Here is a 12,094-nt window from a genome sequence, read left to right as displayed (position 1 = left end):
CCTCCTTCACCGTCGACAACCGTGACAATATCTCTCTGGTCACCCCCAAAGCCAATTCCTCCTTTGGCTGTCTCTACTTCCAGTTCTCTGCTACCAATGACTGGAACGAACTACAAAAATCTCTGAAACTGGAAACACTTATCTCCCTCACTAGCGTTAAGCACCAGCTGTCAGAGCAGCTCACAGATCACTGCACCTGTACATAGCCCATCTATAATTTAGCCCATACAACTACCTCTTCCCCTACTGTATTTATTTATTTATTTTTGCTCCTTTGCACCCCATTATTTCTACTTCGCACTTTCTTCCACTGCAAATCTACCATTCCAGTGTTTTACTTGCTATATTGTATTTACTTTGCCACCATGGCCTTTTTTGCCTTTACCTCCCTTATCTCACCTCATTTGCTCACATTGTATATAGACTTATTTTTCTACTGTATTATTGACTGTATGCTTGTTTTCCTCCATGTGTAACTCTGTGTTGTTGTATGTGTCGAACTGCTTTGCTTTATCATGGCCAGGTCGCAGTTGTAAATAAGATCTTGTTCTCAACTTGCCTACCTGGTTAAATAAAGGTGAAATAAAAAAATGTAAAAAATTTAAGATGAAGAGCGGCATGCTCTCATCGTTCAACGGTTGGTTTTTCAGAGAGAACTGGTCTGCAGAATCACCATCTCCAGAATCTGTAGGAAAAAGCATGAGCAGAGCAAACTTGTATCTCTTAATACCAAATGCCTGCTCTCACACACCTGCACTCAACCCTAATTTTGATAGACAAACATTTGCTCCTGTGGAAGAAATTGAAATAAATAAAAAAGTGTCATAAATACAACTTAGGTCAAAGACTGTGATAAAACTAACATAGGTATTTAACAATATGGAGTCTCTCTCTCCCACTCTCTCTTGCCACCTGCCTTGGCAACTGAGTGAACCACCACTATGGATGCCAGTTGGAACGCTCTGGGTTCATCCCGGTTTGCTTGTAAACGCTCAGGAGCAGCTGCTGCTTCCAGTCCGTGATCCACAACCTGTCCTCAAACACTACCAGGTCAAAAGGTCGACCTGGATCAACCAGAAGAGAGGATGGAATTAGAATAAGAATATGTAGATTTAGCTATTATAGCCTAGAACCTTTTGAATGTGTGTTTGTGTGTGTGTGTATGCGTCTGTGTACATGGGTGTGTGTATCTGTGTACTGTATGTGTGCATATTTGTGTATGTGTGTGTGTGTTCCATAGAAGCCTCATCTACATCGTTCTCTGTCAGGACTCGTTGGTTGAAGCCATACAGGGATGCCGTCTCCATTACACCACTCTTGCTATCACATCAGTGCAGCCTGTCTTCAGTGAAGTCAACGGTCTGACCACTAGAGGACAACAAGTCAGCGCCAGCTATGACCGAATGGTCACTTCCTTCCAAAGACGCACTCTGCACCACAGGCCTGGTACTCATATCGGTTCAGAACAACTTCCTAAAAAAACAAACCAGAAATGATAACTCAGCCATCCACAATTAACAGGCAGAGGACTACGTGTAGCAAAAATACTGATAAAGAAACATATTGAAAATATTGTACTTGGCTAAAGGATGAACGGCAATTCCCCTTGGTTTCTTTATCCCATTGCTAATAACGTTCTCTCTGTTGATGCCATCGAAAGTGCTGCGATCTAAAGTTGAGAGGCTGAAAGACAGAATACAAAAGTAATGTCCTAGGCCTAGGCTAAAAACAATATTAACAAAACAGTAGATATAAATGGGGTAGAATGAATGGAATAAAACAAACCAAGCATAATATCATTAATAGTTTAAACTTTAAATAGTTCAGTGTGAATGTCAATGTCAAGGTAATTGTGTGTTTTCAATTCTGATAATAGCATTGGCCCCAGTACTGAACCCTAGGGTACACTACCAACCCTTGGTCAGTCCAGTAGAGCTTGGCCCCTGTACTGAACCCTGGGATACACCACCCACCCTCAGTCAGTCCAGTAGAGCTTGCAGTTGACACAGTCCACAGCCAGGCCCTTTGGTGAGTCCAACCCCTCAGTGAGCAGAACTTCCCAGGACCCGCAGTCCAAATCAGCCCGGTCAATCTGCTTCAGTACCGTACTGGCAAGGTACACCTAGGAAAACACACACATTTTATTATTGTTTATCATAATGCCTCGTAAGCATCATTGCCTGACATGGACCAAACAGTTTCACTTCCCCATCATCAACAGTCCTACAGTAACCAGTTATGACATATAGGTGGCAGCAGATCTGAATACAGCTGACCCAAAGTGCTCCATAGTAAATAAAGAGCAGTCAAGTGATTTTGCACTGCAGTTTTGAAGTTGTAAAACTGACTTCACTGTAGTCTATTTCTACCATTTCCTTACTTTGTTTTGTACAGGATCATAGTCCAGAGCTAGCACTGTTGCCCTCGGCTCCTTCACAAGGCTGTCGTCACCAGTCCCATCCAGATGACCACATCTGCTGTCTACTATTTTGGCAGCAGATAAGGCGGAGATTCTGGAACATATTGATAAGTGATGACACATAAAAAACAAGAAGGCAAACAGACATATTTTCCCATGTCTGTGTAGGCTTGCATGTGTTTGTGTGTATGTGTGTGTGTTTGCACATGTGTGTAATGTGTGAGTGCCTGCGTGTGTTGATATATTTATTGTGTGTGTACATGTACGTTTATCCGTGGCAGCATATGTGATGTGTGTGAGTGTGTAGGAGTGGGGACTTACTAGTGGCTGTGCAGTGGAGCTGGAACACAGGCAGAGTGTCACACTCCCAAATACCAAGGTGGGAGTGTGACTACAGCCCCCCGGTCTGAAGAAGAGTAGCCTGGGAGATCCATACACACACAGGGAGAGATTTAGTGGCACAGCCTCCAATCAGTAACATCAATAAACCATCCAATCAGTAACAACAATAAACCCTCCACTCAGCTACAACAATAAACCCTCTACCCTGCAACAACAATAAACCCTCCACTCTGTAACAGCAATAAACCCTCCACCCTGCAACAGCAATAAACCCTCCACTCTGTAACAGCAATACACCCTCCACTCTGTAACAGCAATAAACCCTCCACTCAGCAACAACAATAAACCCTCCACTCTGTAACAGCAATACACCCTCCACTCTGTAACAGCAATAAACCCTCCACTCAGCAACAACAATAAACCCTCCACTCTGTAACGGCAATAAATCCTCCACTCTGTAACAGCAATAAACCCTCCACTCTGTAACAGCAATAAACCCTCCACTCTGTAACAGCAATAAACCCTCCACTCAGCAACAACAATAAACCCTCCACTCTGTAACAGCAATAAACCCTCCACACAGTAACAGCAATAATCCCTCCACACAGCAACAGCAATAAACCCTCCACTCAGTAACAACAATAAACCCTCCACTCAGCAACAACAATAAACCCTCCACTCTGTAACAGCAATAAACCCTCCAATCAGTAACAACAATAAACCCTCCACTCTGTAACAACAATAAACCCTCCACTCAGTAACAGCAATAAACCCTCCATTCAACAACAACAATAAACCCTCTACTCTGTAACAGCAATAAACCCTCCATTCAACAACAACAATAAACCCTCCACTCTGTAACAGCAATGAACCCTCCACTCAGCAACAACAATAAACCTTCCACTCTGTAACAGCAATAAACCCTCCACTCTGTAACAGCAATAAACCCTCCACTCAGTAACAGCAATAAACCCTCCACTCAGTAACAACAATAAACTCTCCACTCAGTAACAGCAATAAACCCTCCACTCAGTAACAACAATAAACTCTCCACTCAGTAACAGCAATAAATCCTCCACTCAATAACAATGATTAACCCTCCACTCAGTAACAGCAATCAACCCTCCACTCAGTAACAGCAATAAACCCCCCACTCAGTAACAATGATTAATCCTCCACTCAGCAACAACAATAAACCCTCCACTCAGCAACAGCAATAAACCCTCCACTCAGTAACAGCAATAAACCCTCCACACAGTAACAGCAATAAACCCTCCACTCTGTAACAATGATTAACCCTCCACTCAGTAACAGCAATAAACCCTCCACTCAGTAACAGCAATAAACCCTCCACTCTGTAACAATGATTAACCCTCCACTCAGTAACAGCAATAAACCCTCCAGTCAGTAACAGCAATAAACCCTCCACTCAGTAACAATGATTAACCCTCCACTCAGTAACAATGGTTAACCCTCCACTCAGTAACAGCAATAAACCCTCCAGTCAGTAACAGCAATAAACCCTCCACTCTGTAACAATGATTAACCCTCCACTCAGTAACAGCAATAAACCCTCCAGTCAGTAACAGCAATAAACCCTCCACTCAGTAACAATGATTAACCCTCCACTCAGTAACAATGGTTAACCCTCCACTCAGTAACAGCAATAAACCCTCCACTCAGTAAAACAATAAACCCTCCACTCAGTAACAGCAATAAACTCTCCACTCAGTAACAGCAATAAACCCTCCAGTCAGTAACAGCAATAAACACTCCACACAGTAACAGCAATAAACCCTCCACTCAGTAACAATGATTAACCCTACACTCAGTAACTGCAATAAACCATCCACTCAGTATGTCACGTCCTGACCAGTAAAGGGGCTATTTGTTATTATAGTTTGGTCAGGACGTGGCAGGGGGTATTTGTTTTATATGGTTTTGAGTGTGTGTTTATGTAGAGGGGCGTTTGATTTATGTATTCCGGGGTTTTTGGTTTAGTTCTATGTTGTATAGTTCTATGCCTGTTCTAGGGTATTTAGATCTATGTTTAGGTAATTGGGATTGGGGCCTTCAATTGGAGGCAGCTGGTTATCGTTGCCTCTGATTGAAGGTCCTATATTTAGGAACATGTTTGTTATGGGTATTGTGGGAGGTTGTTCTTTGCACTGCTGTATTTAGCCTGCAAGACTGTTAGGTAGTTCGTTTCTTGTTTTGTTTAATAAGTGTTCACAAATAAAGTTAAGATGAGCACTCGACCCGCTGCGCCTTGGTCCACTTACTACGACGATCGTGACACAGTAACAGTGATTAACCCTGCGCTCAGTAACAATGATTAACCCTCTACTCAGTAACAGCGTTAAACCCGCCACTTAGTAACAGCAGTAAACCCTCTACTCAATAAGACTGATAAACCCTCCACTCAATAACAGCAATAAACCCTCCACTCAGTAACAGTTGGAGAGGACTGCCCAGAACAGTGGAGTGAGTTGGAGAGGACTGCTCAGGACAGTGGAATGAGTTGGAAAAGACTGCTCAGGACAGTGGAGTGATCTGTCAATGGCCTATGTTCCCTGAGTAGCTATGGGCCTAAGTAAGTAATGTATGGATGACAACATTACTCTCTTGCCTATTTTTGGCAACAACTTTGTCTTCTCAGGACAAAGCCAGATGGTTAGTGGACAAAAATGCTCCTAACCCCTACCCACCTCAAATCCCTTTTTGAAGTCAGCCGTAATCCCATCCTAAAGGGTGAAAGCGTAATTAGAATGCTTTCCAAAACCAAGGCCCACCGCCACCAATAGTCCAGGGGTCAATAGTCCAGGTGGCCATTTGATTAATTGTTCAGCAGGCTTATGGCTTGGGGGTAGAAGTTGTTAAGGAGCCTTTTGGTCCCAGACTTGGCACAATGGTACCGCTTTCCATGCAGTGACAGAGAGGACAGTCTATGACTTGGGTGACTGAAGTCTGACAATTTTTTGGTCCTTCCTCTGACACTGCCTAGTACATAGGTCCTGGATGGCAGGAAGCTTGGCCCCAGTGATGGACTGGGAAGTACGCAGTACCCTCTGTAGCGCCTTACAGTCAGATGCCGAGTAGTTGCCATACCAGGTCGGTGATGCAACCGGTCAGGATGCTCTCGATGCTGAAGCTGTAGAACTTTTTTTGGGGGGGGGAAAGTTGCTGTCATGCCCTCTTCACGACTGTCTTGGTGTGTTTAGACCATGATAGTTTGTTGGTGATGTGGACACCAAGGAACTTGAAACTTTCTACCCGCTTCACTACTGCCCCGTTGATGTTAATGGGGGTCTGTTCAGCTCTCCTTTTTCTGTAGTCTATGATCAGCTCCTTTGTCTTGCTCACATTGAGAGAGAGGTTGTTGTCCTTACACCACACTGCCAGGTCTCTGACCTCCTCCCTATAGGCTGTATCATCATTGTCGGTGATCAGGCCTACCACTGTTATGTTGTCAGCAAACTTAATGATGGTGTTGGAGTCATGCTTGGCCGCGCAGTTGTGGGTGAACAGTGAGTAAAGAAGGGGACTATGCATGCACCCCTGAGGGGCCCCAGTGTTGAGGATCAGCGTGGCAGATGTATTGTTACCTACCCTTACCACCTGGGGATGGCCTGTCAGGAAGTCCAGGATCCAGTTGCAGAGGGAGGTGTTTAGTCCCAGGGTCCTTAGCTTAGTGATGAGCTTTGTGGGCACTATGGTGTTGAACGCTGAGCTGTAGTCAATGAACAGCATTCTCACAAAGGTTTACCTTTGTCCAAGTAGTTAATGGCCGTGGGGAGTGCGATTGAGATTGCCTCATCTGTGGATCTGTTGGGGAGGTATGTGAATTGGAGTGGGTCTAGGGTTTCCTGGGATGATGGTGTTGATGTGAGCACTTCATGACTACCGACGTGAGTGCTACGGGGCGGTAATCATTTAGGCAGGTTACCTTCGCTTTCTTGGGCATAGGGACAATGGTGGTCTGCTTGAAACATTTACAGTGGGGAGAACAAGTATTTCATACACTGCCGATTTTGCAGGTTTTCCTACTTACAAAGCATGTAGAGGTCTGTAATTTTTATTATAGGTACACTTCAACTGTGGGAGACGGAATCTAAAACAAAAATCCAGAAAATCACATTGGATGATTTTTAAGTAATTAATTTGCATTTTATTGCATGACATAAGTATTTGATCACCTACCAACCAGTAAGAATTCCGGCTCTCACAGACCTGTTAGTTTTTCTTTAAGAAGCCCTCTTGTTCTCCACTCATTACCTGTATTAACTGGACCTGTTTGAACTCGTTACCTGTGTAAAAGACACCTGTCCACACACTCAATCAAACAGACTCCAACCTCTCCACAATGGCCAAGACCAGAGAGCTGTGTAAGGACATCAGGACAAGCAGCTTGGTGAGAAGGCAACAACTGTTGGCGCAATTATTCGAAAATGGAAGAAGTTCAAGATGACGGTCAATCACCCTCGGTCTGGGGCACCATGCAAGATCTCACCTCATGGGGCATCAATGATCATGAGGAAGGGGAGGGATCAGTCCAGAACTACACGGCAGGACCTGGTCAATGACCTGAAGAGAGCTGGGACCACAGTCTCAAAGAAAACCATTAGTAACACACTACGCCGTCATGGATTAAAATCCTGCAGCACACGCAAGGTCCCCTGCTCAAGCCAGCGCATGTCCAGGCCCGTCTGAAGTTTGCCAATGACAATCTGGATGATCCAGATGAGGAATGGGAATGATGAGACAAAAATAGAGCTTTTTGGTCTAAACTCCACTCGCCGTGTTTGGAGGAAGAAGAAGGATGAGTACAACCCCAAGAACACCATCCCAACACCGTGAAGCATGGAGGTGGAAACATCATTCTTTGGGGATGCTTTTCTGCAAAGGGGACAGGACGACTGCACCGTATTGAGGGGAGGATGGATGGGGCCATGTATCGCGAGATCTTGGCCAACAACCTCCTTCCCTCAGTAAGAGCATTGAAGATAGGTCTTGGCTGGGTCTTCCAGCATGACAACGACCCAAAACACACAGCCAGGGCAACTAAGGAGTGGCTCCGTAAGAAGCATCTCAAGGTCCTGGAGTGGCCTAGCCAGTCTCCAGACCTGAACCCAATAGAAAATCTTTGGAGGGAGCTGAAAGTCCGTATTGCCCAGCGACAGCCCTGAAACCTGAAGGATCTGGAGAAGGTCTGTATGGAGGAGTGGGCCAAAATCCCTGCTGCAGTGTGTGCAAACTGGTCAACAAAGGTTTCTGTACCAAATATTAAGTTCTGCTTTTCTGATGTATCAAATACTTATGTCATGCAATAAAATGCAAATTAATTTGTTAAAAATCATATAATGGGATTTTCTGGATTTTTGTTTTAGATTCCGTCTCTTACAGTTGAAGTGTACCTATGATAAAAATTACAGACCTCTACATGCTTTGTAAGTAGGAAAACATGCAAAATCGGCAGTGTATCAAATACAAATACTCCCCACTGTAGTTATTACAGACTCTGTCAGGGAGAGGTTGAAAATGTCCAATGAAGACATTTGCCAGTTGGTCTGTGCATGCTTTGAGTACACGTCCTGGTAATCCGTCTGGAATGGATAGTTCACCCAAATTACAAAATGACAAATTGGTTTCTTTACCCTGTAAGCAGTCGATGGACAAGGTATGACAGCAATCCATGATTTTTGTTCTATCTCCCATAAACTGCTTCCAAATGCAAATGTTTTAGCCATTCAAGTCATGTTACCGGTATTAGCATTTTTTGCGCAACATGTCCAAATGAACCCGAAATAATCTAAAATTGATTGTGAAGTTCAACAAAGTCCCTTACAGTATAGATAATTTGATAATTTGAAAAATGTAAATACTGGTACCATGACTTCAATGGGATTTGCGTCACAAATGTTTTAACTTCTGCATCTATGCCAAAATAATTAACGACTGGTGACAGTCTGACTGTGACAACCACATTTTGGACCAGACCATATCTTCTGGTGGAATAATTATATTTTATGAATAACATTTTCTAAATAACGGGTTTAATTAAAATATGTAAATCATTGGTATTTAAAAACAAAATTGTAGCCGTTTTATAAAAGCAATAAGGCACGCAAGTCACTGCTGTATCATTCCAATTTATAAACTGGGTGGTTCGAGCCCTGAATGCTGACAGCCGTGGTATATCAGACCGTATACCACGGGTATGACAAAACACTAATTTGTACTGCTCTAATTCCATTGGTAAACAGTTTATAATGGCAATAAGGCACTGCTAATATACTGCCAATATACCACTGCTAAGGGCTGTGTCCAGGCACTGGGCATTGTGTCGCGCTTAAGAACAGCCCTTAGCCATGGTATATTGGCCATATACCACATCCCCTTGACCCTTATTGCTTAAATATAGCACTCTCTTGTGCCTTATTGCTTAATGGTTAGATTTCACTATTGTTATATATTCTAATGAGACCATGTTGAAAATTGTTACAGTCCCATTTCTCATTTTATTATCCCATTCTTAGATATGGACCTGGAATCGAAAAAAATATTAATGTTATTTTAAGACCCTTAAACGATGTAATTACAATGTAATTACACAAAGAGAGAAACACTGTAACCACTATGCAGGTTGACACAGTTACCAGGTGTAACGGCCGTCGAAAGGAGTAGACCAAGGCGCAGCGTGGTGAGTGCTCATCATTAACTTTTAATAGAACACTTTCAACAAAACGAACGACAGCTAAACAGTTCTGTCAGGAACATGAACTAAACAGAAAGTAACCACCCACAAAACCCAAAGGAAAACAGGCTGCCTAAGTATGGCTCCCAATCAGAGACAACAATATACAGCTGTCCTTGATTGAGAACCATACCGGGCCAAAACAAAGAAATTCAAAACATGGAAAAAAGAACATAGAATGCCCACCCTAGTCACACCCTGGCCTAACCAAAATAGAGAACAAAACCCTCTCTATGGCCAGGGCGTGACACCAGGTACTTAACTGCTTTGCAGCTGACTGCAAACAAACTCTCACTGCAGTGCTTATACAGTACCTATACCCCTTCTTGTGTCGTCATAATTCTAGGAAGTAGGTTAAACCAATTAACTTGGGTTTGTTTGTAATCTAGTAATGCAATTTTCTCATGAGTAATTGAATGCATCGCTGAAGGTTTGAGCGTTGCCAAACCATTGATGCAGAGTGCCTACATACACTAGCATTTAAAAGCTATTAAGCTACCATATACCCTACATGTAAATACACATCTACCACACAATAAGAATTCCATTTCTGAGTAGGAATCAGTCATCTCCATGATGATTAAGAACACTTTGGCACAAGGTCTCCTTGAAAACTACATATTCTGCATAAGCTTAAAAACAAGGTACGGCCTACATTCAACATTTTGTACCTTGACCTTTCTTCCTCTCTTTTCTCTGTCTACCTTACACCTTACTCTCCAGTGACCCCCCCCCCCCCCCATACTCTTATATACAGCCAGTCAAAGTGATTTTACCTATATAACCTGAGTGAGAGTTGGCACCTAGCCTCTGTTTGTCTTTTCTCTTTTATTAGGCCTCAAGGGTCAAGGTAAAGACTAGGGGCCCCAACCAGGGCTTTAATACCTGTCACAAAGGGGACCCAAACAGGACTTTGATACCTGTCCCAAAGGGGCCCCAAACAGGGCTTTGATACCTATTACAAAGGGGACACAAACAGGGCTTTGATACATGTCACACAGGGGCCCCAAATACCACAAAAGGTTGTGTAAGGATGAATGTGTACAAATACCACACCATATGATGTGGGAACTACTGATGTTGGTTGGAACTAGTGATGAGTACTTCTTTATGAAAACTCCCATTGCACACAATCTCAAAGTCTAAAAACACAACATGTACAACAAAGTGTTTGTCGCTTATGTGAATGAGTATAAATAACCACACTTTCCAAATCAACAAGACAATACCACTTTTGGACAAGGAGCAGAACAGGATCATCAGTAGTTCAGCAGCACTGTCTTACCTTGGCAGGTCTTCCTATCAAGCAGCAGAACATAACCCTTGGGACATGTGCAGAAGTAGGAGCCTGGAATGTAGGAACCGTTGACATCTAGGATGTGATTATTGTGTGTTTAGTCAAATGATTTATTAGTAATCCTAGGTAATCATCCATTCCACACTTAATAATGAATAAAATAAATATGTTATACTGAAATGTCATAACATCATATAGCACAGCATAGGTGCTAAACTAATGGATATCATACCATCACAGTAGTTCCCATGTTTGCTAAGGGCAAAGCCTTCAGTGCACTGGCAGATCTCCTGCTCAGCAGGGTTGGAGCACACATTCACACATTCTCCTGTGCAACCAACGTACTCTTCATTGAAGTTCAAGGTTTTATAATAGAGTTCAAGTGTTTGGAACTGCGTTGTAGAACAGAGTTCAGGGTCAAAAGTGGGAGTGTCATTCACTTTAGGTTGACGTTCTCTGCCTCACCCCCTGAGTACTTATTGACTTGCCGTATGGTCTGTGATTTCACATCAGTGTAGTAGACTTGATCCAGGAACACAGACATCCCCAAACATTGAGACCTGGTAGGAAGCATATTGAGAGGTTAGCAATGATAAACACCTGATCTCTAAGTGATATCTAATTATATACTACTCTAGTGCCAAACACAGATAGCTGCCCTAATGCAACATGGTCTCAATAGAATATGTCAACACAGTGAACCATTGTGTTGATACCTTTGTTGAATCAATGTTGCTGGCTAAAAGCTTCTTCATATGGCTCTATTGGGGTGGAGTTCAAGGCAGCTCTGGCTTTCCCAATTAAACAGTCATCTCTTAGCAACATGTGCGTTCACACTCTCCTTTCACATGGTGAACATCCTCATATGTCAGTGAAGACAGTCTTGGACAGTCTGGCTTGTACGATTTCTTATGTGTGAGATCTTTTGTATCTTTCAAGCAGAGTAATATTGATTCAAATAGTCGAACATTTTGATTTTTTCTTTAGCATGTAATGTTATATTACACTAAAATATCAATATGTCATGTTGTTTGGAAGAGAAACTGTTAACTGGGTGATTCCAATATATTATTTTTAAGTGGCAAAAGAATAGCTGAGACAACCGTTGTCTTGCCACCCAGTGAAACGGTCCAAAACATGAACACTAGTTGTGTTGTATTTTGGTGTGTTGTGTCAAATCAATCAAATCAAATCAAATGTATTTATATAGCCCTTCGTACATCAGCTGATATCTCAAAGTGCTGTACAGAAACCCAGCCTAAAACCCCAAACAGCAAGCAAT

The 12,094-nt window shown here is 42.8% G+C and overlaps 1 protein-coding gene across 1 annotated transcript; it reads right to left on the bottom strand.

The window, feature by feature from the left end:
- Nucleotides 1-939: 939 nt before the first annotated feature.
- On the bottom strand, nt 940-11,356 carry LOC115165157 (pro-epidermal growth factor). The gene is given in 8 exon segments (XM_075074258.1): nt 940-1,063; nt 1,249-1,473; nt 1,579-1,683; nt 1,974-2,122; nt 10,436-10,470; nt 10,801-10,863; nt 11,045-11,158; nt 11,278-11,356. Coding segments are annotated over 8 exon segments (894 nt in total).
- Nucleotides 11,357-12,094: the final 738 nt, after the last annotated feature.

The sequence above is a fragment of the Salmo trutta genome, chromosome 3 (assembly GCF_901001165.1).
Source record: "Salmo trutta chromosome 3, fSalTru1.1, whole genome shotgun sequence".
NCBI lineage: Eukaryota > Metazoa > Chordata > Actinopteri > Salmoniformes > Salmonidae > Salmo > Salmo trutta.
Note: the sequence above shows the minus strand (reverse complement) of the source record. Positions and strands in the feature narration are given on the sequence as shown.